The following is a 27,714-nucleotide window of genomic DNA, read 5'->3' as shown; positions in this document are numbered from 1 at the left end:
GTTCTGGCTCAGCTCCCTGAGTCAGTCCTCTCGTCCAAAGGCCAAAGGCGCGCGGTTACCCTGACGACGCGGCCGGCAGGCGTGCGGCGACAAGGCTCCCGGCCTACCCTGCGCGCCGCGCGCCGGAAGTGAGTGAGCACTTCCGCTGGCTGTCCCCGTGGTGGTGACATCCCGGTTGTAGGCTTGATTCGGCAGCTGTCCTGGGGTCTTCTTGCAGTCATGAAGGACGTACCCGGCTACCTACAGCAGAGCCAGAGTTCCGGACCCGGGCAGGCCGCCGTATGGCACCGTTTGGAAGAGCTCTACACGAAGAAGTGAGCGCTGAACCGAGGAGATCCGTTCCTTGGGGAGAGGAGAGAGACTCTAAGGGGCCCCGAGGAAGCCGGGCCTGGAACGAGGAGACGGGGGTGGGGGGGGTGCTTGCTGGACTGACGACGTCAGACCAGCCGGTCTGTATGAGGGGGGCAGTGGGGACATGCTGAGCCAGGGAGGTGGGTAAGGAATCCCCAGGACTGAGCAGTAGGCCTTCACGGAATTCCCAACTCAGGGCCTGTGACGGAGGCTTCTGCACCCCTCTTCCTCTGGCCTTACTGAAGGGGTTCAGGTCTGGGCGGGGAGTTCACTTATTGATTGCAGTCACGGACGCTGGTGACTGTCTAGAGGGATGAACCGAGGCCAGTGCAGCTCTGTTCTTTTCCTTGTTGATTCTGCGGCTGGTTACAAGCTGAGGTGCCGCCACTCCACTCTTTCCTGTGCTCCTTACATTCCGTGAGCTTTATGTCCTTAGAGAGGTGTCAGTTTGGGTGACACGATGAATTCCAGAAATTGTCTGATGCTAAGCCCCAGCCTGTTTCAAAATGAACAGACTAAGTTACTAGCGTTCGGCTAGAGATTTCCTTAGGAAAGTACACTTCCTGTGTAACCTCCCAGATCACAACCCTGACCGTTCAGCGTAGCGCCTTTTACATAGGTGTTCAATGTGTATTCGGAGGGTATCCAGCAGCCTTCTGCTGTTAGCAATTTTTGAGAGAAAACTACTTTACAAGTGTATAATTCTTAGTGTTTGGTCAGTAATTGCTTGTGTTTGGGTATCACTTTGTATTTTTCAAAGAATTTTAATATAAGTTGGTATTTGCTGCCAATCTTTGGGTGAAATGCACCATGGTACTGTTCTGAACGTTTTTGTGTTAGCTGACTTAAAGCTTCATTCACCCACGTTTATAGATGACAAAACGAGCTCAGTTTAAGCACCTTCACTGAGCTACATAGCTAATCAGAAGTGCTAGGATTTTAACTTAGAGCTATATGATTCCAAAGTTCTTGTTTCTGGTTGAAACACAGTAACTGTTTGAGGTAATCTAAAAGGATGTTCTCCGTTTTACTGGTGAGAAAACTGAGTCTCAAATGAACACGTTAGTGCTAATCAAGATGCCATGACCATGGAGCAGCCACCCTGGAGAGCTAGGGTTCATCCCCGTGTGCCTTAGGGTTCTGTTACACAGGAGAGACGGCTGATATTTGGTACTTGATGTGGCCATGAAGGCTGACAGCATGTGTCACTTAATGCTTGGTTATAGGTCTCAAGGGTCTTAATGTTTTTCAGGTTGTGGCATCAGCTGACGCTTCAGGTGCTTGATTTTGTGCAAGACCCGTGCTTTGCCCAAGGAGATGGCCTCATTAAGGTAAAGTAATTTACCATTTAACCAAAACCCATTGCTGTTAAGTCAATTTTGCCTCATAGTCACCCTGTAAAAGAGCTGCCCGTGTGATTACCAAGGCTGTAGCATAGTGCATAAAACACTTGACTGCTAACCAGAAGGCTGGTGGTTCAAACCCACCAGCTACTCCTCAGAAGGAAGGTGGGGCAATCTACTTCCGTAGTGATACTGCCTTGGAAACCCAAGGAGGGGTCGCTATGAGTCAGATCTGACTCAACGGCACATAACAACAACAACAATCTTTACAGAGGCAGACAGCCACATCTTTCTCCTGAGAAGCACAGGTGAGTTCAAACCATCAAACTTTGGATTTGCAGATGAGCACTTAACCACTGTGGCTTTACCTTGTGCAAAAAAAGGCGTGGGGGCTGTGGTATCTGACTTCCTATAACATCATAAGGAGGAGAGAGGATTGGAACATCAGCAGCCAAGGCTGATCCCTATGAGGCAGAGGTCAGATATGCCACCCCTCCAGCCTTTACGCCACTTCTGACACCAGCTATCCTTCCTGCTACACTCCTCATAAACATGTCAGGATACAGTTCTTCAGTCAAGACAGCTTCTTCACAGGTATGCCAAAGGCCTGCTCCTCTCTGGCTTTGGCCTCTGCCCTGTTCGGCAAATGTTACAGAGCTCTGTAAGCTCTATTCATAGTGCCCAGAGAGCCAACCTTCTCTGCCAGCAGGTTTCCTGCCCAAAGGCACTCAGCTTTCTTGCTCCATGGGCTGGGAAGCCCACTGTTCTGTCTTGTGCTGGCCTCTTGGTTCTGCTGCTGCTGTTTTCTCTACCACTGCTTCTTACCATCTCCGTGCAAGGCTCTCTGGTCCAAGGACATAGTCCACTCCTGGCATTTCTTTATTGATGGTAATGAGATCCCCCTTTCTGCCTCATTTTAAGCTCAGTGGGATGGCAAAACTGACCAGTCCCCATGGTAGGGTTCCATACATCTTATTTCCATGGTTCTTCCCCCACAGGGGTGCCATATATCTTATTTACATTATTGACAAGTTATCCAATCTCTTTGGTGGACCTCAAGCACCTTACATTTGCATAGTTCCACCCAGTCATCTGGTGGGAGTCACAAACATCATGGCTAGAAGAGCCATATTAAGGAATTCACTGTACTGTGCCGTGTTAGGTGAGACTCAGAAACTTCAGAGTCACTGATAGGCTTTTGCAGAATAACCAATAAGCTACACCTCTTCCACAATCCTGGTGTGTCACATGGGGAGTAAGTGTGACTCCTGTCCGTATTTAAGATGTAGAGACAAGCTAGAGTGTAAGTAAGGTGCCCTAGGTCACAGCTAGTAGGTGGCCAAGGGATGTAACTGCTGTCACCCCCTTCCTCATCCCCAGATGTGTGCTTGCAGCAGCACTCTGTCCTGGGTAGCTGGGGCAGTGGGGTGTCCTACAGAATACCATGCTGCCTTTGTAATACAGTACTTGTGAAACTGTCAATAGAAGAAAAACATTTCCTTTTCCTGGGATTACTAATTAACTAACTGGCATTTCTTTCCTGGAGTTTTGGGGGAGATTGTTTTGTCTTTTAATTGGATAGAAAAACCATCTAGTTCCAGGTATTTTGCTTCTATCTCTGTTTGGAATCAAACTTGGACTTCAGCAGTAACTTCAATATTCTTCATGCTCTTAGCTCTCTAGTGCTGCTATGACAGAAATACCACAAGTGGGTGGTTTTTTTTTATATATGATTTTTTTTTTTTTTTAATTATGATTTGGGTGAAAGTTTACAGAGAAAATTCATTTTCCATATAGCAGTTCATACACATTTTGTTTCATGACATTGACTGCAATCCCCATAATGTAACAGCTCCCTTCCCACTCCCTCCCTGTGGTTACCTTTTCCCTGTGTCCTTTCCTATGTATTCCTGCCCTCTGAGTTATTTCCCTGTGCAAATACTGCCTTTCTGATCTCCCGTGATTGATTGTTTTAGGGTGTATACCGACCTGGTGTAAATGTTCACCTTATATCCCTATCTGTCGCTTGCCTAGAAGCCACAAGAGTGAGTGCAATTCCAGGCCTGAAGGGTGACTGGGGACCATAATTTTGGGAGTTTCATCAGTCGCTATCATCCCAGTAAGCCTAGTCTTTTTATGATTTTGCGTTTTGTTCCAAATTTTCTCCCACTCTATCCAGGGTCTTCTGCACTGATCCCTTTCAAAGTGGTTGACAGTGGTGCCAGGCACCATCTAGTTCTTCAGGTCTCATGGTCATATAGGCTGAGGTTTGCATGGTCCACTGGTCCCCTGGACTAATTGTTTCCATGCATCGTTGCTTTTCTTAATTCTTCTTTGCTGGTGTAAAGAGAAGAGACCAGTTGTTGCATCTAAATGGCTGCTTGTAACCTATTAAGACCTGGTCACTCCTCACCAAAGTAAGGTGTAAAACATTGTTTTTGGGTAGTATATTATACCAGTTGGGCTTGATGTTTCCTGTGACCATGATCCTAAGCCCATTGATCCAGCAACTCACTTACTCAGGGTGGCTGGCTATGGCTAAGAAGGTACCATAACTTTGCTCCCTGTTCTATTTACATAGACATTCTTACAGCACATACAAATACATATGTAGAAATATCATCTGCCAAACTTTCATATGGTCATGGGTATGTTCCTTTTGCCTAGACAGGCCTGACATTCAGTTTGTCTACTTATGTATCTACCTATAGATTAATGTTTGTTATTACTGATAATGCAGTATTGTGCATGTGAGAGTGTTTTATCTTTATTGTCTGCACCTCTTGCGCACCTCTCTGTTACCATGTTGGTCACTTTTAGTGTATTGCCTTTCCCTTCACCCGCAGTAATGCTTGTCTCTTACTGGCTTGCAGTTTTCCCTGCCCTCCCCTCTCCTCCCTGGTAACTGAGGAAGAAAGTTTCCTTCCCCTTTCCTTGACTGTTTACAACAGTGAACTAATACTGTATTTGTCCTTCTGTGATTGACTTATCTCACTCAGAATTATGTCCTCCGAGTTTATCCACATATGCAGTGTTTTGCAGATTCTACATTATTCTTCAGTGTTACATAGTATTCCGTTGTGGGTATATACCACAGTTTGCTTATCCGTTCCTCCATTGATGGGCATTTAGGTTGTTTCCATGTCTTTGCTATTGTAAATAGTTCTATGATGAACGTGGGTGTGCATGCATCAATTTGTGTCCTGTCACTTCTTTATAATATAAACCTAGTAGTGGGATTGCGGGAGCAAATGGTATTTGTATTTCCAACTTTTTAAGGAATCGCCATACTGATTTCCACAGTCGTTGTATCATTTTATAGTCTCACCAGCAGTGTATGAGAGTCCTAATCTCTCCATATCTTTGCCAAACAAACAAAAACAAAAGCCAAACTCACTGCCATCAAGTTGGACCCGACTCACAGCTACCCCTTCTTGGGCTTCTGAGGTTGTCTCTTCGGAAGTAGATTACCCACTCTTCCTTCCGAGAAGTGGCTGGTAGATTTGAACCGCCAGCCTTCTGATTAGCAGTCAAATGCCTTAGGCACTAAGGATGAACATCTTTGTCAGCATTTGTTATTTTCTGTCTCATTGAACTTTGCTGTTAGTGCAGGAGTGAACTAGTATCTCGTTAATATTTTGATTTGCATCTCTAATGGTTAATGATCACAAACATTTCTTCATGTGTTTGTTGGCTGCCTGAATATTTTTTGGTAAGTGTCTGTTTATATCTTCTGTCCTTTCTTTAGTTGGATTGTTTGTCTTTTTGATGTTGAGGTGTTGAAGTTTTCTATAAATTTTAAAGATAAATCCCTTGACAGTAATGTTGTTGGTGAATATTTTTTCCCAATCTGTAGGTTCTCTTTTTTACTCTTTTGGAGAAATCTTTTGATTCACATAAGATTTTAATTTTTAGAAGGTCCCAGTCATCTAGTTTGTCTTCTGCTATTTGTGAAGATTGGGTTATGCTTGATTGTCTATTTATGCCATAAATTGGGACCCCTGAGTTTGCCCCTATTTTCTCTTTGATGAGCTTTATAGTTTTAGGTTTTACATTTAAGTCTTCGATTGATCTGGAGTTAGTTTTTGTGTATGTGCAAGGTATGGATCTTGTTTCATTTTTCTACAAATGGATATCCAGTTTTGCCAGCACCATTTTTAAAAATAGACTGTCTCTTCTCCATTTAATGGATTTCAGACCTTGTCAAAGGTCAGACCATAAGTGGATAGATCTATTTCTGGCTTCTCAATTCTGTTCCACTGGTCTATTTGTCTCTCGTACCAGTATTAGGCTGTTTTGACTACAATGGCTGTACAATAGGTATTCAGATCCAGGAGTGTGAGACCTCCTACTTTGTTCTTCAGTAGTGCTTTGCTTATCCGAAGTCTCTTTACTTTCCATATAAAATTAGTGATTGGTTTTGCCATGTCCTTAAAGAATGTTGATGAAATCTGGACTGGGATGACTGCAGAAATGGCACGGAGGCCACAAGTTCCGACCTCCTCTAACCCTATAAGGGGAAGACAGGATTACCAGCAGTAACCCAAGGCCTATTCCTACAGGGCCAGACATGCTGCCTCCCTCCAGCCCTTTCTCCAACCGTTCCTCCCAAAGCACCCACCACCTCTCTCCTGGGTTCGATAATTCACTGCAATGGCCACACAGAACTCACAGATTATGAGGTTTATTAGGGAAGCACCAGGCTACAATTTGAGTTCAGGAAAAATGCTCAGTCTCTCTCCCCCGCCCGTCTCTCAGCCAACAGTCTCTCTCAGCCACTCTCCCAGCAGTGTGTGTCTCTTTCTCAGCAGTGGGTGTCTTTTAGTGTCTCTTTCACAGCAGCACGTGTCTCTCAGGAGCACGTTTTCTCTCAGCAGCACATCTTTCTCAGCCAGCAGTCAGAGAGACCTCTTCTGCCTCTAGGAGGCCTCCTTTTGAGCCTGGCAGAGTGACCAAACTAACCAATCATAACATCAAAATTCTAAGCACCTGAGAGAGAGCAAACTTCCCAGAACATTGCTTTGTGCCACTCTCAACAGAAATACCCCAGGTGGATAACTTTTACAGTCAGGAGCTCCTCAGTTGCTCACAGCAAATTCCACCACAGAGTTTACAAAGGCTTATGGCTAGAAAAGCTATACCAGGTAATTTACTACACCACACCAGGCCATCCTACCTATGTTCCTGACAGATCCCTCCCACCTGCTCCCTCACTGGCCCCTTACTTCTGGGCAGTGGCTCAAAACTTCTTTCCTTCAGCCAGTTCTCATTAAGCCTTACTCTGTTCTAGGGACCCCAGCATCTTAGGGTTCGGATCCTCTGAATTTCCTCCCATTTCCCAGAATGCAACCAGCCGATTCCGTTTTCTGTGCCTTTTTTTACACAGCAATCTTTGCCCCAGCCTCCCCTAGGCTTTGACAGGCCCCACAAGTTTGTTCACTGCTCTGAGGTCTTTCCTGACACAGCTCTCTATGATTCTTAGTGAATCAGAGATTTGCACCTGCGTTGTCGCTGGTAGCTAGCTAGTGAATAGCATGAGTTAATTCACTCTGAACACCTTGCTTTGTGTGTGCTCATTGCGAAGCTTCCGTGGCACCCTGCTGCCCCACTGCCTGGCCTTTGAGCATTCCTGGGGTTTACACCCATATTCTGATATTTCCCACCCATGCACCTTGCATTCCCCTGCAAGTCCACACATTGTGCTGGCATGCCCTCTCCTGGACTATGTGGGAAGATGATGGATGAGGCCTGTCCTAGCATTCTCTCCCCAGGGTTATACTGATGGAAGGTTCATGGTCGTTTGTCCCCATTTTTGACTTTTTTGTTTTCCAGTCACTTGTCTATACATGGCAGATGATTTCTCAGCCTCACGGTCACATATAGGTCATCAGATGGGACTGTACTTTTTCCATACTCAAAATAAACTTTTAAAAATTATTGGGACCCACCCCACAGAAGTGCAAGATAGGTAGTATTCATGGTGTCACCAGGGGAGGGAGCTCTGGTAGCATAGTGCCTAAGGCACTTGACTGCTAACCAGAAGGCTCCTCGGAAGATGGGGCAGTCTACTTCCGTAGTGATACCGCCTCAGAAACCCAAGGAGGGGTCACTATGAGTCAGGTCTGACTCGACAGCACATAACAACAACAACAGACTTAGTGGAGATCTTTAGATAGTTCTATTAATTAAAATATTTATCTCAGAAAAGTTTAAACATTTCTTAATGAGGAAGATATCTTTGAAATACCCTGTGTTAATGAGGAAGCTGTTGATTTCATGGAGCCAGAGTTAAATATCCAGCTGACCGCACAGGGACATTCCAGTTCTCTATTTCGTACTCAGTGGAGCTTCAGACAGTACCATCCAGAGCTGAACTCACCTGGAGGCTCACTCTCCCTGCGTCACCCACACCAGCTCCTCTCTCTGAGCTTACATCCCAGTAGACAGCACCCCTTCACCCAGTTACCCACCCTCACTCCAGGGTCAATTCTCCACACCCCTTCTTTTCCACTCCACATCTGGTCGGGTTCTGGTTCAGCTTATCAACAAGTGTCTCGCAGACTCTTTGTCCACCCTCACTTCCTTTGCACTTCCACTGCCCTCCCAACTCTCCTGTCTTCGCAGTAGCCTCTCAACTGGTCTCTCTCCGTCAGTTTTTTCCTTGCTTTCCTCTGCACAGTTAGTTCAAGAACAGAAGTGTGGTCCCAAATCTCTTTGCTCAAGCCCCTCACTGCTTCTGCACTGACTGAGGGTAAAGCTCTGACTATTGGCCTGGCCCCAACCCCTCCTTGCCACCCCCAGAGACATCCTTGAAACGTGATCTGTTTCTTTTCTTCAGTGCTTTGGCACACCTGCTGCTGTCTGGAATGTTCTTCTCCCATCTGCTTGCACCTTCACGCCACGTGTGGCCACCTCTCTAACTGCTCTTTGTTGCTTTAAAGCTTCATCAGCACTTCTGGGACACTCTTCCTTGAAACAGCTCTCTGGCTGACCTGCCAGTCAGGGAAGTTTTTCTTGCTCCTAAGCTCATAGTTACCATCTTAAACTCACATGTTATCAGCCCATGGAGAAGTGCATCCTGATTGATAAAGTAGAGGGTCAGCAAAAAAAGGGAAGGCCCTCAATGAGAAAATGAGATGGATTGACACAGTGGCTACAGCAATGGGCTCAAACATAGCAACGCTTGTAAGGATGGCACCGGACCAGGCAGTGTTTCATTCTGTTGTCCATGGGGTTGCTGTGAGTTGGAGCCAACTCAACAGCATCTAACAACACAAGCTCACACTGTTGTCATTTATTTGTTTGCAAATATGTGTTCTCCACCGGACCTGGAGCTCCCTGAAGGCAGGGTTTGATCTTATGCATTCTGTGTCTATAGTATCTAGCAGTCTGAGTAAGTGCCAGGTGTTTGCTGGATTTGGTTACAGGACATACAGAGCCAGCCTACAGCTGGTTCCTGAAAGAATGCCATGATATCAGTTTCACACTGTTGACTTGGAGTAACCTGGGGAAGGACATGAGAGTTTGCTTCAAGGCCAACTTCTCAGGATGCTGGCTTCCTTTACGCAGTGTCACTCTGCTCGCAGGTCTTGGCGAAGACCGTGTGGAGCAGAGCACAGACCGGACACTGTTCTAATGGTGAGGTCAACAGGTGTTTATTTTCACAGAATAAACAGAACAGGGATGAGCAAAGCAACACACATCATCAGCCTAGGTTCCCTGGTTAGGCTCCCTCCACAGGATGATGGCAGATCACACCCAAGTCCCAGTTCACATCTTGGGAGGAAAATGTCTAAATTCCTCTGCCCTGGGAGTAAATACTAATTGGACAGCCATGTTTGCGTGCGAAATAGCACATACAAAGAACAGAAGAAGGGGTGTTGAAAGGGATCATCCAAGTGGAAAGCCCCCTAGAGGCAATGGATATCATCTACTGCCCCTGTTCAGAGGGGCTAGATTTACTGGTGCCTGAGAACAGCCCTTCCTCCTTTACCCACTGAGGGAGCTTGACAGAGCTCTGGGTTTCTTCAGAGGGCCGTGTCTCCCCCTAAGGCACATCCTTTACTCTGTCCATTAGCAACTCCTACGTCCACTAGTAGCTAGGAAGCTGGTGTGACAGAGGTAGCAGACCTATACACCTAGCACTTTAATCACCCACTAGAGGTAACTCATGTGACCAGTGGCATAGTGCCTAAGGCATTTGACTGCTAACCAGACTGCTAACCGTTTGACTGCTAAGGCTGGTGGTTCAGACGCACCAGCCCCTCCTCAGAAGGAAGATTGGGCAATTCACTTCCATTGTGACACTGTCTCAGAAACCCAAAGAGGGGTCACTGTGAGTCGGATCCAACTTGATGGCAGTGAGGGTTTTTTTTTTTTTTTTTTGGTAAATAGACCCTATTGTGGGTCTCCTGTCATTCAGCAAAAACGCTGAAGGCCTTATTGTGTGCTCAGTGTGGTAGTTGTGAACTCATAACCCAGTAGACAGCATTGATGCACTTCAGTTCACTAGCGCTCAGAGTCTTGGCTTTGCAGAATGAAAGACATTCTGTAATTATTCTCCCTGCTTTGATTTCACAGCTTTATGAAAACTTCATCAGTGAATTTGAACACAGGTAAAACCCTTTTGTCCACCTTTGCTTTGCAATGTGTGTGTTACCACTCACTGACTCCGACAGGTGGTTTTTGTTTCAGAGTGAACCCCCTGTCATTGGTGGAGATCCTTCTTCATGTTGTCAGACAGATGACGGGTAAGCCTGGCTTTGCTTCATGATAAGCAGACAGACACATGTAGTCATTAAAATGATCTTGAATGTAAGTTCACTGAATTTTGCACTTTCATAAAAAACATCAGATTCTGAGCTACATTTTTATAATACATCATGATCTAAACTAGATTGCCCTGCCTAAAAGTGTTCTTTTGGTTGGTAGAATCCCATCCAAAAGGTACAGTGTTAGTGGTCCCTCTGACTTTGCTCCTCTTCCTTTTCTAGACCCAAATGTGGCGCTCACTTTTCTGGAGAAGACTCGAGAGAAGGTAATGAGGTCTGGTGATGCTTCTCAGAATGTGTGTGGCAAGAGCTGCCCGGTTCCTGGGCAGTCCTCAGCAGGTCTTCCCTGCAGCCACATGGCAGCGTTGCCGTGTGCTTCTGAGGGCCCTCAAGTTTGTGATCCCCCAGGTGAAAAGCAGTGAGGAAGCAGTGATCCTGTGCAAGACAGCAATTGGGGCGCTAAAGCTGAACATTGGGGACCTGCAGGTTACGAAGGTAAGGTCACCACAGCCAGGCTTGTCACTAATTTAAAAAGCTGTTGAAACCTATAGGAAAGAAAGAATTTTAAATTAGAGAAAAGTTGCAGAAATAGTACATAGTGCTCTCCTATACTCTTCTCCCTGATTCCCCAGCCATTAAGTTTCACCACTTTTCGCGTCATTCTCTATGCACACAAGTTTTGCTTCCCATGTAGCTACAGAGCGTCCGTAGCTTCCTCAACCTCTCACTGGTCAGGGTCCATCTTCTCCCCCAACAGCCCCTGTGTTGCCCCCTCCCCCAACCTCCTGCCTTCTAAACATTGTTGAGGTTTCCTATCCACATGGACCCTTTTCTTGGTTTTATTATGGTGCAGTTTTGGGGACAGGTGGTGGGCATGGGTGGCAGTGAGACCGATTTATAAGCCTGGACCACCTTGTTTAACCAGGAAGTACATGTCGTTGATTTTGTTTCCATTTGTCCTGCTAATCATAGCACTGAAGAAAATCTTGGGTTAAGACTCAAAATTGTTCCTATTCTCGTTGTCCTAAAATCAACTTCCCAGCACTGGTCTGCCTTTGAGAGGCCAGAGCAATCAAAGCACCCGCCTGCCCCCCGCCACCTCCGCAGGTCATGTGTGTCTCATGCCTGGGCACCCAGATGGAGGGTGACAGGCTGACGCACTGAGTGTCGTGTGCGGTGCATGTGGCAGTTGGTTTTCGTGGCTGTGTGGTGCTCTGTTGTGTGATTGTCCCACACCATGTCTTCATTCTTTTCTCCTCCATAGGATGTGGCAGCTATTCACGTTCTTGTGCCCAACACCTGTGTGCACAGCAGTCTCATGGGATATCACTGGGGGTGGGGTACACACCTCCCCCTTTCCTAGGTTCTGCCATGTGTTTCTGCAAAGGGGATTATGACCCATCCCAGGATGTGTGTCCCAAAGTGCCACGTTGTCCACACTTGATACAGTCACAGCTTTTGGTCCCTGCCCAGCCCTTGGTGTAAAATAATACTCACTATGGGTTCCACCCCCATGTCCCTGGTGTCCACGGGTCCCTGGCCATTTGTGTGTCTACTTAAGTTGCATGCTCATATCTTTGGGCCCTTTGGTACTTTGTGGCTTGACTCCTGATAGTGGTAAGAGTTCTCCATACGTCCTGGATCTTAACCCCTTGTGGGTTACATGTGCTATTGAAGTCTTCCCTATCTATGACCTTACTTAGTACATTTTTTATGTTTTGAATGATTTAGGTTTTATTTCAGTGCAGTCAAATCAGTGTGTCTTCATCTTGGTGGTTGTGCTGTTTTCCGTCTTGCTGTGTGTTATGCTAAACGTTAAGTAAAGGGCAGTCTTGCCTCCTGTGTGTAGGAGACAATTGAGGATGTCGAAGAGATGCTCAATAACCTGCCTGGGGTGACGTCTGTCCACAGCCGCTTCTACGATCTGTCCAGCAAATACTATCAGACCATCGGGAACCATGCAGCCTATTACAAGGACGCCCTGCGCTTTCTGGGCTGCGTTGACATTAAGGACCTGCCAGGTAGCATCAGGGCTGCAGGTCCTCAGTCAGCCCCATGTGGAGCTTGGGGCACTCAGGCTCAGGGTCAGGCTGTTGTCACACATTGGGTCTCTGTAGAGACAGCCCTGTGCCCTGGCGTGGGACAGCCTATCCCTGCTGCAGCTTCTGTCAGCTCTTCCAGCTCCACACTGCCCTACTGTGCATCAGCTCTTTCCTGACCAGAGGACTCCTGGAGCTGCCAGAGGGGCCTGCTGAAAGCTCTGTAGCTGAGACCATGAAAGCCAGTCAAAGTGTTTTTCAAAGATTTGAGAGTGGAGAAAAAAGTGACCAGCGAGTTTTGAGGAAAGTGTTAGAAATACGTGTCAGGAAAGGATTTTCAGCTTTTTATTTTTTTGCATTGCGCTGCTGGCACTAAGGAGGTCGGCAAGCGCCAGAATGTGGGTACAGCTTTGACAGGGCAACCGCAGGAGGAAGCAGCTACAGTTGGGAAGGGACAAGGGAGCTGCTGCAGGGACACAGATCTGCTTGGTTCCAACCTGAAAAGGGCTGATGAGTTGGAGGTACCTCTGGGGACCACGAAGCACCCCCTTCTAGAAGTGGTTCAGGATCGTTTAGGGAAACACTGAGTGTGCCCACAAGGGTCAGTGTGTACGCCTGGTGGAGTCTACTCCTATCCTTTGAGAGAGGTGGCCAGTGATGAGACTCTGATGGGATCACTCAGAGTGTAAGTCCTGTGGTTTCTGTGGTGTGGGTCACAGAACTGCTGAAGGCCTGTGACTGACTGATGCTGTTTGTTGTAACTGCAGTGTCGGAGCAACAGGAGAGGGCTTTCACACTGGGGCTCGCGGGACTGCTCGGTGAAGGCGTGTTTAACTTTGGAGAGCTTGTAAGTAGGCCTGGACCCAGCTTCCTAGTGAAGGGATGCTTGTGGTTGCCCCTGGCTGACCATCTGCCCCTCACAGCCACATTCCCTGGGCTGACCATCTGCCCCTCACAGCTCATGCACCCCGTGTTGGAGTCGCTGAGGAGCACAGACCGGCAATGGCTTATCGACACCCTCTATGCCTTCAACAGTGGCAACGTTGAAAAGTTTCAGGCCCTGAAGACTGCCTGGGGCCAGCAGGTGAATTGGGGGGGTGGCTGAGTGCGCCAACATGTCCACGGGTCTCTGCATTTGCCTTACACATCTGCATCCACCTTTGTCTGCACACCTATCTCCCTTGGGTGCTGGAGGAGAGGGCTCGGGCTCACCTTATAGTAGCTGGCTTTGTCATGGAAACTTGTCAGATGGCATAGAAGGTGGGCTGGTTGCTGACCAGCAGAAAAATGTAGGTGTTTGCTGGATACAGCAAGCACTCCCTCTGCATTGGACAAGGTGCCAGAATTTGCTCCCCAACATAGTGGTGCTTTTTGTGGCATTAATGATGAGTGACTTTAAGGAGCTCTGGTGGCGTACTGCCCAAGGCATTTGACTCCTAACCAGAGGTTGGTGGTTCAAACCCACCAGCCACTCCGTGGAAGGAAGACTGGACAATCTACTTCAATAAAGATTTACTGCCTCAGAAACCAAAAGAGGGTTTCTATGAGTTGGAATAGACTCCATGGCAGTGAATTTTTTTTTTTTGTTTGTTTGTTTTTTGTTTTTTGGTTTAGAAATGAGTTGGGTGAACCAGTGAAGGGGCCTAGGAGAGTGCTTCAGCAAAGGGGCAGGGAGCTCCTGGTGGGAGCCGTGTTTGCAGAGCCAGCCTGGGGATGGGCGGGGGATACCTGGGGGACAGGCTGCAGCTGGCAAGATGGGTGCTTCCAGGGACCTGAGCTTTAATTGTACATTTTTGTTTTTTAACAAAGTTGTTAGGAAAAAACATTACTGAGTATTACAGTTACTTGTTCTTATTGGTAGCCACTGTGTTGGCATTCCTGTGTTCTGTGCTTTTCTGAAACTTTCGGTTTTTTCGAGTGTATAATGAACTTGTGAAAATCTACTCACATTGGAACTCAGTACAGGCAGACAACTCTGACCCAGCCAGCCCTTTGCTCTGACTGTACATGGTTCTTGCTCAGGAAAAATGGCCACTCAGAAAGCGAGGGACAACCAGGGCAGCTAAAGGAGAAAGACAGTTCAGAGGCTTGTTGGCTGCTCTGTCCAAGCCGCAGGAAACCTCCAGAAGGGTGGGAGAACCTTTGGGAAGAGCTTAGCACCAGTTCACGTGGTGGAGTATCCCTCTTGGGACTGCTGTGTCTCTGGCTGCCAGGTTCTTCAGCTTTGTGTCGTGGTCCATTCTTCTCCGTACCTATGTGCTGCCAGAAACCCTGACCCAACAGGAGCACAGGCAGGCGCAGGGGCTGCAGAGGGCATGTTGTTCTCAGGCAGTGATGCAATCTGCGCAGTACTTCAGCATTGCAGTTTCACAGGTGGATGGTTGTGGTGTCCTGCATCAAGCAGTTCTGTCATGCTGTTTCTCTAATGGCAGGTGCTTACTTTGTGTCTCTGTTCCATGTTTTGGGCTCTCACAGGATTTCTAACTTTTCCATCTTGCTATCACACACTTAGTGGACACCAAACCAAATCTCAAACCCATTGCCGTTGAGTGGATTCCAACTCCTAGCGACCCTTTAGGACAGAGTAGAGCTACCCCCGTGGGGTTTCCAAGGCTGTAAATCTTTATGGGAGCAGACTGCCTCATCCTTCCCTTGTGCTGATGCGTTTATGTGGCCCACATTTTGGTTAGCTGAGTGCTTTAACTGCTGTGCCACCAGAGCTCCTCTGATAGACTATGTTGTTGTTGTTAGGTGCAGTCGAGTCATCTCTAACTCATAGCGAGCCTATGCACAGCAGAACAAAACACTGCCTGGTCTTGTGCCAGCCTCACAATCCTTGCTATACCTGAACGCATCGTTGCAGCCACTGTGTCGACCCATCTTGTTAAGGGCCTTCTCCTTCTTCGTTGACCCTCCACTTTGCAAAGCATGATATCCTTCTCCAGGGAATGGTTCCTTCTGACAACATGACCAAAGTAGGTGAGAAGAAGTCTGGCCATTTTCGCTTCCAAGGAGCATTCTGACTGCGCTTCTTCCAGGACAGATTTGTTAGTCCTTTTAGCAGACCAGGGCACTCTTAGAATTCTTCTCCAACACCACAACTCAAAAGCATCAACTCTTCTTCAGTTTTCCTTATTCGTTGTCCAGCTTTCACATGCATAAGAGACGATTGAAAATACCATGGCTTGGATTAGGCGCACCTTAGTCTTCAAGGAGACATCTTTGCTCTTTAACACTTGAAAGAGGTCTTTTGCAACATATTTGCCGAATGCAATATGTCGTCTGATGTCCTGACTGCTGCTTCCATTTCTGTTGATTGTAGAATCAAGCAATGTGAAATCCTTGACTACTTCAGTCTTTTCTCCACTCACCATGAAGCTGTTTATTGGACCAGTTCTGAGGAATTTTGTTTTCTTTATATTGAGGTGTAATCCATACTGCAGACTATAGTCTTAAATCTTCATCAATAAGTGCTTCAAGTCATCCTCACTTTCAGCAAGCAAAGTTGTGTCATCTGCATATCGCAGGTTGTTAATGAGTCTTCCTCCAGTCCTAATGCCACATTCTTCATATAATCCAGTTTCTCGGATTATTTGCTCAGCATACAAGTTGAATAAGTATGGTAAAAGGATAAAACCCTGACACACCACTCACTTCTTGATTTTGAACCATGCAGTATCCATAATTTGTTATGATCCACACAGTCAAATGCTTTTACAAAGTTAATGAAACACAAGTAAACATCTTTCTGCTATTATTTGTTTTCAGCCAGCATCCATCTGACATCAGCAATGATATCCTGGTTACACGTCCTCTTCTGAATCCAGCTTGCATTTCTGGAAGCTCTCTGTCAATGTTCTGCTACAATCATATTTGAATTACCTTCAGTAAGATTTTACTTGCATGTAATATTAATGATATTGTTCCATAATTTCCACATTCTGTGGGATCCCCTTTCTTTGGAATGGGTACACATACGGATCTTTTCCAGTTAGTTGGCCGGGTAGGTGTCTTCCAGATCTCTTGGCGTAACCGAGTGAGTGCCTCCAGTGTGGCATCCTTTGTTGAAACATCTCAGTGGGTATTCTATCAATTCTTGGAGCCTTGTTCTTCGCCAGTACCTTCAGTGCAGCTTTGATTTCTTCCTCCACTACCATTGGTTCTTGATCACATGCCACCTCCTGAAATGGATGAAGATTGACCAGTTCTTTTTGGTACATTGACTTTGTGTATTCCTTCTATCTTCTTTTGATGCTTCCTGCATCTTCAATATTTTGCCCATAGAATCTTTCAGTACTGCAACTCGGGCTTAAATATTTTCCTCAGTTCTTGCAGCTTGAGAAATGCCGAGCATGTTCTTCCCTTTTGGTTTTCTTACTCCAAGTCTTTGCACATTTCATTATATAGTAATTGGTTTTGTCTGCTCAAGCTGCCCTTTGAAATCTTCTGTTCAGCACTTTTATCTTGTCATTTTTTCCATTTACTTTAGCTACTCTTAGCTCAAGGGCAAGTTTCAAGAGTCTCTTCTGACATCCATTTTGGTCTTTTCTTCCTTTCTCATCTTTTTAATGCCCTCTTAATTTTTTCATGGATAATGTTTTTGATGTCCTCCCATAATTCCTCTGGTTTTGATCATTGATGTTCATTGGATCAAATCTGTTCTTTAGATGGTCTCTAAATTTAGGAGGGATATTATCAAGGTCATATTTTGGCTCTCATGGTTTTGTTTTAATTGTCTTCAACTTCAAGTTGAACTTGCGTATGAGCGGTTAATGGTCTGTTCCACAATCAGTTCCTGGCTTTGTTTTGAGTGAACATACTGAACTTCTCCATCTCCTCTTGCCACAGATGTACTCAGTCAGATTCCTGTGTACTTCAACTGGTAAAGTCCACATGTATAGTCACTGCTTATGTTGTTGAAAAAAAGTATTTGCAGTGAATAAGTCGTCAGTCTTGCAAAATTCTGTCATGAGATCTCCAGCATTATTTCTATCTCCAAGGCCATATTTTCCAACTACCAGTAACTCTTCTTTGTTTCCAACTTTTGTGTTCCAGTCACCAGTGATAATCAACACATCTTGATTGCATGTTTGGTCAATTTCAGAATGCAGAAGTTGGTAGAAATCTTCAGTTTCCTCATTTTTGGCTTTGGTTGTTGGTGCATAAATTTGAATAATAGTAGTATTAACTAGTCTTCCTTGTAGGCATATGGATATTATCCTATCACTGAGAATGTTATACTTCAGGACAGATCTTGAAACATTCTTTGTGACAATGAACGCCACACCATTCCTCTTGTTTTTCTCGACGTAGTAGATCATATGGTTGTCTGATTCAAAATGGCCAAACCAGTCCATTTCAGCTCACTAATGCCTAGGATATCGATCTTTAAGCATTCTAATTCATTTTTTACAACTTTCATTTTTCTTAGATTCATACTTCATGCATTCCATGTTGCAATTATTAATGGATGTTTGCATCTCTTTCTACTCATTTTGAGTCATGCCTATAAACCAAATTCACTGCCATCGAGTTGAACCCGACTCATAGCGACCCCCTCCTTGGGTTTCCAAGGCATTATCAGTACGGAAGTAGATTGCCCAACCTTCCTTCCAAGGAGTGGCTGGTGGGTTTGAACCTCTAGCCTTCTGGTTAGCAGTCAAGTGCTTTAGCCACTATGCTACCAGAGCTCCTCCATCAGCCAATGGAGGTCCCAAAAGCTTTACTCTATCCATATGATAAAGGCCCTTTCTACTCTGAGGAGTCAGCTCTTCCCCAGTCGTATTTTGAGTCCCTTCCATGGGCTCATCTTCCGGCACTGTATTGGACAGTGTTTCATAGCTGTTCATAAAGTTTTCTAGTAACATACCAGACAGTGTTTCATTGCTCTTCATAAGGTTTTCACTGGCCAGTTGTTTGAGAAGTGGATGGCCTCTTTCTTCTTCTGAGTCTTGGTCTGGAAGCTTTGCTGAAACTCGTCCACCCTAGGGGACGCTGCTGGCATTTTGCAACATGCTGCAGTGGGCTACAGTATCATGTAATAGACTACAGTATTGTGTAGTCCTAACTTTTATATGCACTGGGAAGCCAACAAATTCATGTGACTCGCTTAAGGTACTCTATTGGAGTGGTCTGGAACCAAATCTGTACTGTCTCTGAGGTCTGCTTGTTCTTTTTACTCAGAGCAAGTCTCCTAGGCTGATGTGACCCTTTCCTCGCAGGGGCTGTGGGGCCAGTGGCAGTCTGTTCATCCCTGGGCAGCAACCCAGTGCTGTCCTCCTGTGCAGAGGCCTTCTGGAAGTTACCATACCCTGCATCCAGCCTTACGCTGTTTGTGGCTTTAGGACAGACTTTCCCTTGTAAACTCCGTATCTTGAAAATGGCCTTTCAGTTAGGAAGTCTTAAGATTTTTTTCTTAAGAGGAGTGAAGTTTGAGTCACTTAGAGCTAATTGTGAGCTCACGGTAGACGTGTGAAGTCTCAGACTTGCCCTCCTGCTGTAGAAAGAATTCAGAGCCTGGGTTGGGTGGCTGACAGCCACAAGGGGTGACACTGTTCTCCTGTCTGCTGCACTTACAGCCTGACTTAGCTGCTAATGAAGCCCAGCTTCTGCGGAAGATCCAGCTGCTGTGCCTCATGGAGGTAAGCGGTGCCGTGAGGTGCAGGCCCGGCTTGGGGCCAGAGCCCTCCTTTGGGGCAGTTGAACCCTCCAGGGACATTCTGCTGCTCTGCCCTGCTCCTCTGCTGCTCTGCCTTTGTCCTTTGTATTTGGGTCTTGAGAGGTTCCCTGACTATGACACTGAGATTCTTCCTTCCTGTTGCTGCTTCTCCTCTTGGCCCCTGCCCTCTGCCCCAGCCTTGTGCCTAGCTCCTCACCTAGTTTCACGCATGGCCACAGCCCTGAGCCCAGCTCCACACGTGGCAGTAGCCACACCCCTAGCTCCATGCCCAGCTTCACGCCCAAACAGTGTTCCTCACCCAGCTCCATGCATGGCCACAGTCCTGGCCCTACACCTTGCTCCTCACCCATCTCCACACATGGCCATGGCCCCCTGCCTAGTTCCATACTGAGCTCCACTTAAGACCATGGCTCCATGCCCAGCTCCACATGTGGCCCTGGCCACAGGCCCATCCTCTTCGGTAGGTGGATGATGCCAAGTTGTATGGTTAAAAGGCTGTTTTTCGCTTAACCTTAAGTGAGCATCAGAAGTTTGTTCTCCATGGGACATGTGACCACTGTGAAGAGAGGGTTACCGTGTGGGCTTTTCTTTCTTTTTTTTATTTTATTAGGATTTGGGTGAAGATTCACAGAGTAAATTCACTTTTCATACAGCAGTTCACATATACTTTGTCTCATGTCATTGACCAAAATTTACAATGCAGCAGCTCCCTTCCCACTTCCTCCCCATAGTTACCTCCTCCCAGTGTCCATCCCTTCATACTCTTCTGCACCCTGAGCTATCTCCCTGCGCATAAGCAGCCCTTCCTTCTCCCATGATTGTTCTCTCCAGGGCATGTGTCTACTTGAGGTAAATGTTTAACTCACATGCCTGTACTTTGTTTGGCTGGAAACCACAGTTGTGGGTTCAATTCCAGACCATAGTCTCAGTGGTTACACCAGGCTCTATTGGACCAGCAAACCTGGTCCCCCACCTTCTTTTTTTTTTTTTTTGCTCATTTTCTTAAATGAGCTGTACTTTCAGTGCGAGGGTGGACAGACTTTTTATCAGCTAGCCCTCTGATGGTTTTTATTTGGAAATATTGCTTGTAAACAAAACTTTTTCAGATGACTTTCACACGGCCTGCCAACCACAGACAGCTCACTTTTGAGGAAATTGCCAAAAGCGCCAAGATCACCGTGAACGAGGTTTGTTCTTTTGGGCTCGAAGCTGCCATCTGAGGCGCCGCGTGTCTGAGCTCCCAGGCTCCATCAGAAATGGCAAAAGGGAGCGTCTGGTTTCCACCTGTATTTGGAAAGCCGGTTGGATCCAGGTAGGAGCAGGTGGTCAGCAGGTGTCAGCCCTGCCCTGTTCCATCTGCAGGTGGAGCTGCTGGTGATGAAGGCACTGTCAGTGGGGCTGGTGAGAGGCAGCATCGACGAGGTGGACAGGCGCGTCCACATGACCTGGGTGCAGCCCCGCGTGCTGGACCTGCAACAGGTGGGTTACAGACGCAACCTCCTAGGCTTGGGTGCGCCTGGCTCCTGCTTTGGTTGGACAGGTGCCATCTAGGGCAACGTATTATTAGGCAAGAGATTTTGGAGAATGAATGACTGCTCTAGTGACCAAAGCTTTCAAACAACAATTCAGTGCCAGCCTGGATTTGAACCCTGCAGTTAAAAGCTTACTGTGACAGCAGTGAGGCTGTACTCATAGCACCTTTTAATCCTAAAATTGGTGTTCTGACCACACAGATTCCTGGTTCTGTGGTTTGAGCTGAAAGCCACCTTGTTGCGTTTGCTGGAGATTTAATCTTGTGGATTTCCTCTATTCTTGCCTGTTTCCTCTCTTCCTAAATGTCCTGTGATAAGAGTTGATCCCGGGGGATAATCCTGTCACCCTGTACCACCCCCGTCCCTGGCCCCCAGTTCCCAGCTCATGTCTTTTTTCCTGACACTACCCTAAGGAGTTAAAGAGTTAGCGGGGACTGAGAGCTGCAGCCTACTGCAATGAGGTAGGCAGCGTGTGGTCTTATCTGCACAGATCAAGGGCATGAAGGACCGCCTGGAGCTCTGGTGCACAGACGTCCGCAGCATGGAGTTGCTGGTGGGGCACCAGGCCTACGACATCCTCACCTAGTGTCTGGCCAGCAAGACCTGCATCTCCCAAGCAGCTGGGTGATGACTGTTCCTCAGGGTGTGGGAGCAGCTGGGGCAGGGGCAGAGCAGGAATGCAGCCTATGGGGGTGCTCAGAGGGCTCAGGGTGTGGAGCTGATCTCCACCCGTACCTAGCTGTGTGTGCATCTTCCACTGGAGCCCAAGGATATCCCTCAATAAATGTCTCTGCTCTGTCCTTGTGGTTCTGTTTCTTGGGGCTTAGCTTCCAGGTCAAGCCTGTGCCCAAAGGGACCGGAACTCTTGAGATAGAGCCTGGGTGGGTTTGGGGCCTGGGCATGGCCCTTCCCTCCCTGGCAGGTGGCACACGGGTGGGTTGTCCTCCCAGGGAGCCCACGCACACCAGGTCTCACACACAATAAGCACAGGAGCATGTCAGGGAGCCTTTATTGTCATGGTTCAGCCATATTGACGGGGTGTCACTCGGCAGAGCTCTTCTTGTATTTCTCCAGATGGGACAAGACCCAGCCTGCAGGGAGCAGGAAGGTGAAGAATATGGCTACCAACCCGACGGCCTGCTCCTGTCAGGGAAAGGACAGTGCAAGTCAGTGTAGGGCTGCTGGGGAGTATCTGCCTGTCTATGTGTCCTGAGACTCCCTCCCCACGGGCCACTCTTGAGAGGTAGAGGCAGGCTGACTCCACTGCCCTGGGCTTTGTCCTGCTGCCTCCGACTTCTGGGCAGGACGTGTGCAGTGAACGTGTGGCAGCCTGATTCGTGGTACTGGGCTGGGGGCAGCTGCGGGGCCTGTTGTCCAGAGAGGCCAGGATGTGGTTGTGGCCTCAGACCAGCTTGGCTCACTTGTGTGCCATAGGACAACCATGCACCCAACCGTACCAGCTCACCTCTGGTCCTCTCGGCACTCACCTGGCCTTGCCACCCTTTCCCTTGGCAGGGGGATGCATGCTTTATGCATGCATGCTTAGATGCACAGGCCCACAGTTCTCTGTGCAGTGTGCACATGGTGGGGCCACTCTGAGTGGTGTGGGTAACCAAGGATTTAAGCTGCCCCCACAGAAGCCCAGTCCCTGCCTGTACCACAGCCCGTCCAGAGAGGTGTTGGTGTGTGTGTGTGTGTGTATACCCACAACCTGTCCAGAGAGAAAGTGTGTCTATGTCTGCACCCACAGCCTGTCCAGGGGTGGGATGTGTGTATGTTTACACACCCACAGCCTGTCCAGAGAGAGAGTATGTACGTCTCTGTCTGCACCCACAGCCTGTCCAGAGAGAAAGAGTGTGTGTGTCAGTGTGTCTGCACGCGCAGCCTGTCCAGGGGTGGTGTGTGTGTGCACATACCTACAGCCTGCCCAGAAGATGAGGAAAAAGGATCAGGTTCTTGTACCGTGTGTGTATATGTGTGCATGTTATGTGTTTCCATATGTAAAGAGTCCTGGTGACAGTGGTTAAGCACTCTGCTGCTAACTAAACCCGCCAGCCACTTGGAGGAGGAAGATGGGGCAGTCTGCTCCTGTAAAGATTATAGCCTGGGAAACCCTATAGGGCACTTATGCTCTGTCTTACAGGGTCACTATGAGTCATAATTGGCAATAGGTTTAATGGGTTTCCACATGTTGTGTATGTACATGTATTCTGAGGGTGTATGTGAGTGCATGTGATCATGCATGTAAGTGTGTGTACATACTGTTTGCATATGTATGTTATATTTGTATAAAAAAAAAAAAGAGTCACCAGCATCAAGTCAGTTTCAACTCATAGCATCCCCCTTTGGGTTTCTGAGGCAGTAAATCTTTAACAGAAATAGATTGCCCAATCTTCTTTCCATGGAGTGGCTGGTGGGTTTGAACCACCAACCTTCTGCTTAGCAGTCAAATGCCTTAGGCACTGTACCACCAGAGCTCCTTGTATATGTGTATAAGTGTGTTTTCATAGGCATGTGAGAGTATTTGTACATATGAGTGTGTGTATACACGTGTATATGTGTACATGTTTGCAGAGGTGTGTGTGTATGTATATAAGTGTATGCACAGGCATGTGTATATATGTGTGTGTGTGTATAAGGAGCCCTGGTGGTGTAATGGTTAAAGCATTTGGCTGCTAACTAGAAAGTCAGTAGTTCAAACCTACCAGCTGCTCCACAGAAGAAAGAGGAGGCAATCTGCCTCTGTAAAGATGCATAAGTAAGTATGTTTGCAGAATATGTGGATGGATGTCTGAGTGTATGTGTGTGTATGCAAGAGTGTGTTTGTATAAAAAAACAAACCAAACGCACTGCCATCGGATTGATGCTGACTGGTTGAGATTCAGTCATTGCATTGCCAAGGCTGTAAATCTACAGAGGTAGATTGATGCGTCTTCCCCCAGTGGAGCAGCTGATGGGTTTGAACTGCCACCCTACTGGTTAGCAGCCAAATGCTTTATCCACTACACCATCAGAGCATGTGTGTATGTGTGTGTGAGACACACACACAGGGATCTTGCCCGGAACCCACTGTTTTCAGTGGATCTAGACAACAGCTGAGGCCCCTTTGCTCGGTTTTCTCCTAGCAGGAGCCTGGTCCAGCCCCCCCGATTTCCTAAAACTGGGTCTGTGCTGGGTGGAGAGCTGTCCTGGCCTTGAACAAGTTAGGCTTAGCGCTGTGACCTTGGGCAGGTGACCTAGACTTCAGCTTACCGATGCCAAGGCTGAGACTCTGAGATTGAGGAGCCAGGTAGTTTGTGACCGGTTCCTGACCCTGAGCCCCTCCAGAGGAGTCCACGGCTCCCCTCCCTGCAGTGAGCCTGGAAGAGCCCCCCCCATGCCCTAAATGCACCTGGTCCTGCTCTGAGCACCCCCCACCCACCCGGCCAGGGGCCCTCAGTGCCTAGAGAATACTCACCCTGGCGGAGGTGGGCGTTTGGGCCGGCCTGGCAGAGATAGGCGCCCTGGGAATCACTTGGCTCCTCAGGGGGGCTCGGAGCAGCCGCACGGCGGGGGACAGCCTCAGCATGGCTCTTGGTGTCTGCACAGAGTGCCCTCTGCTCCAGAACGGCTGGCTTTTTATAGCCCGGAGAGGACTGCAGCTGTCCCTTCCTGTCGCCAGGCTTGGCAGGGGGATGCTTGCTTAGAGCCCAGAGAGAGCCAACTTCAGATGCACCCTGAGGGCCATCTCTGGGAGTGAGGCTGAAGACAGCTCAGGGTCTGGGCTTTGGGGGCCCGTAGAAGGAGCCTCACTTGTGTGAGAGATGGGAGCTCGAGAAAAGCCTGGCCTGAGGTCAGATTGGAGAACACGGGGCTGGCTGTAGATGGAGCTCAGCCAGCTTTTAGGCCCCAGAGGTGATTGCCTTGTGAAGGTTTGGGGCAAGGCCTCAGTGCCAGCCGGTGCCTGTTTCCTCTGCTCGCTCTTGTCGGGTGGATGGCCCCATTGCCCTTTCCAGGGGGCAAGGCAGTAGTCCTCTCACTGTGCTCTGGAGACTAAGGCAGCATCCTCAGCATGGTCTTGGGACAGGAGCTCAGCAGGCTTCTCGGTGCTGGCTGTGGAGCATGTCTGACCCCTAGTCCCTGCCTCTGCTGCACAAGCCCAGATACGGATAGAGGCTCCAGACCTCCCTGGTCAGTACTAAAGACAGGGGCAGCTCTCCCAGTAGGTCCCACTGAGGCTTGACCAGGACCAATTGTCCTGGCCCCAGTCTGCTGTCTCCAGCCAGAGCCCCTGCCCCACTGGACCATCCTGGGAGTTGGGCTTAGGCCCTGCCCTGGGTCTTTCAAGGACGTGGGCACCCAAGCCTGCACCCTTCCTCCCCTCCCCTTCCAGCTGCTCAGGCTTCATCCCACTCCACATCACCATTGTGGATACAGCCGAGTCTGATGACTGCCCTGCTCACCACTGCAGTCTCTTGATCCGTGTGATCTGTGACCTGTTCTTCCATCTTGTCATGTCCTCTGCTCCACTCACCATGGGAGAACTTCCTCCTGACCACGGCCTCCAAGGCCCTGAGCCATCCGACCACCCTGCCTTGCTGGTACCAGCTCCTGCCCGCATCCTTGGCACTTCCAGCCCCTTTGCTGGGACCCTTTCGCGTGTGTTTCCACTCAGCCGATGTCCTCACCCCCTCAGCTCTCAGAGGTTTCCCCTCTATGCCTCCAAAGCACCCCTGCAGCTCTCTCTATGCCTCCCTGCAGCTCTCTCTGCTCCAAGCACAATTGCTTCATGGGGTGTGCTCGTCCTGCTGGCTGTTGCCCTTGAGGAGGCTAGAGCAGGGCCTGGCCCCCCACTTCTCAGTGTTGGGTGAGGGTGGATGGAGCTTGTTAGGGGGCTGGTGCTGGGCTAGACGTGGGGATACAAGGCTGACCTCTTCCCGCCCTGCCCAGAAATGAGAAAAATGTGGGGTGCGACCCTACCCACCTGCTGAGGACACAACTGAGGGGGTGCAGCCCCAACTTTACCCCACAGCTGTCTTCCTGCCAGACCATAGTGGGCCCAAGCCTGGGGCTGGGAAGAGATAGAGCTGTGTCCACATCAGTCTGAAGCCCTCAGGCCCCACAGGACAGTGGTGCCCCCACCAGCTTGTGTAGAAATGGTGGCTTCAGGAGTGCTTTCCCTCTGCCAGTTTCCATTGCTCTTCCCAGAAACCACGTGGTTCCCCCCCCCCCCAGGCTACAGGCCTGTGTCCTGAATGTTATCTACCAAGTGGCTCCAGGGCCTGGGGGCTCTGCCCCTCCTCTGAATAATCCTTCCGCCTCAGCCTGTAATTACAGCTTTGGGGTCCAGCGAGGATCAGCTGGCCTGGGTGTTTCTTTCAGTGATAAGGCCCCCTCAGGCCTGGCTCTAGAGCAGCTTGGGGGGAGGGACTGCAGCTGCTGTCTCCAGCTGAGCTCCCCAAGTCAGCTAACCCAAAAACAACCAAACTCACTGCCATTGAGTCAATTCGACTCATAGCAACCCTTCCTTGGGTTTCCAAGGCGGCGTCTCTACAGAAGTAGATTGCCCACCTTTCCTTCTGAGGAGTGATTGGTGATGGGTTTGAACCGCCAACCTTATGGTTAGTAGTCAAATGCCTTAGGCACTGCACACCAGAACTCCCTCAAGTCAGCCTCCCAAACAAGCCTGAGGACAGCCCTGGGGGGCTGAGGGGGATACAGAGAGGAAGGGACACCAGAGGGAGGAAACCCTGACCTCTCCCTGACTGTTCAGAGCACCACCACCAGCTCCCTTGTTCCCTCAGCTGGAGGGTCCCTGCTGCCTGTAGCAGCCACCTGGCCTACCTGAAATTCATCCCTGCCTGCCTGCAGGGTCACATTTAACAAGGACGAGCTCTTGTGGCGTAGTGCCTAAGGCATTTGACTGCTAACCAGAAGGCTGGAGGTTAAAACCCACCAGCCACTCCTTGGAAGGAAAACTGGGCAATCTATTTCCATAATGATATTGCCTCAGAAACCCAAGGAGGGGTCGCTATGAGTCAGAGACAACTCCACGACACATAACAACAAAGTGAGGTGTGGGGTGGGCCTGAGCCCATGCAATACTGGGAACCAGTGCTTCTTAGGGAGGGTGCAGTGGCTCCTGATCCATTGTGCCCTGACATAAAGTGACCTGTGCCTAGACCTCACCCTCCCTTCCCACCATCTCTACCCTCCACTCTCTCTCACTTGTCCAGCCAGCAGCACCTCTGGGCAGGTGGCGCCACCCTGTGTCCAGACTTGGAACCACAGGCTGCCAGACGCACAGGCGTGGGTGGGTCTCCTGGAGTCAGGGTATGGAAAACATGCACATTCAAACATGCGCACATTCACATGTGAAGCTAACCACATACAATAGTGTTTAAGCTTAAAGTGGGGTTCTTGGGCCAGCAGCATCAGCCTTACCTGGATCAGGAGGCCCGACGGGGCCCAGAGGTTGCTCACTCATTTGAGAACCACCTTCTTGATGTGTAACGTGTGATACCTCACCCTGTTTCATTCAGAACTACGTTTCCAGGAAAAAAAAAAAAAAAAAAATCTCATGCTGGTTGCAAAACCCAGTGCTACCTTGTTAGCACAAAAGTCCACTTCCATCAAGTAGAATTTACTGAGACATCAGGGCCCTGGAGCACTGGTCCTGTAAAGGGACATGGTATCACTAGAGTTGGTGTTATCCAGCGTGATAACTCATGGTAGCATACCCCACTCACGGACCTCGTTTTGTAACAGCCCAGACAGCACACTTAGTAATTTTTGTGCTAATGTCACAAATTGTAATCCCAGTATACCACTCCTTCTTGTCCTTTTATTACTACTTCATCCTCAAAAAAAATTATTGATACAAGTTCACAAAGACTAATCACCACAGATTGAAGATAAAACACCACAAAATGTGACTAAGCCAGAGACTTTAAATATACTAGCAGCAAGAAAGTCATCGCCCTTGTCGTTATGTGCCATGGAGTCAGACCTGACTCATAG

At 48.4% G+C, this 27,714-nt stretch overlaps 1 protein-coding gene across 1 annotated transcript; it reads left to right on the top strand.

Moving 5' to 3' along the window:
* The first annotated feature begins 219 nt into the window (after positions 1-219).
* Positions 220-21,301, top strand: PSMD13 (proteasome 26S subunit, non-ATPase 13). Its single transcript, XM_007949309.2, has 13 exons — positions 220-314; positions 1,604-1,682; positions 10,275-10,309; positions 10,389-10,444; positions 10,688-10,731; positions 10,874-10,960; positions 12,315-12,486; positions 13,272-13,351; positions 13,463-13,588; positions 19,083-19,145; positions 20,290-20,370; positions 20,546-20,662; positions 21,206-21,301. Exons 1-13 carry the CDS (start codon positions 220-222, stop codon positions 21,299-21,301), a joined length of 1,131 nt encoding a protein of 376 aa, XP_007947500.1.
* Positions 21,302-27,714: the final 6,413 nt, after the last annotated feature.

Source organism: Orycteropus afer, unplaced genomic scaffold, assembly GCF_000298275.1.
Source record: "Orycteropus afer afer isolate SDZICR_OR568_19922 unplaced genomic scaffold, OryAfe1.0 scaffold00244, whole genome shotgun sequence".
NCBI lineage: Eukaryota > Metazoa > Chordata > Mammalia > Tubulidentata > Orycteropodidae > Orycteropus > Orycteropus afer.
Note: the sequence above shows the minus strand (reverse complement) of the source record. Positions and strands in the feature narration are given on the sequence as shown.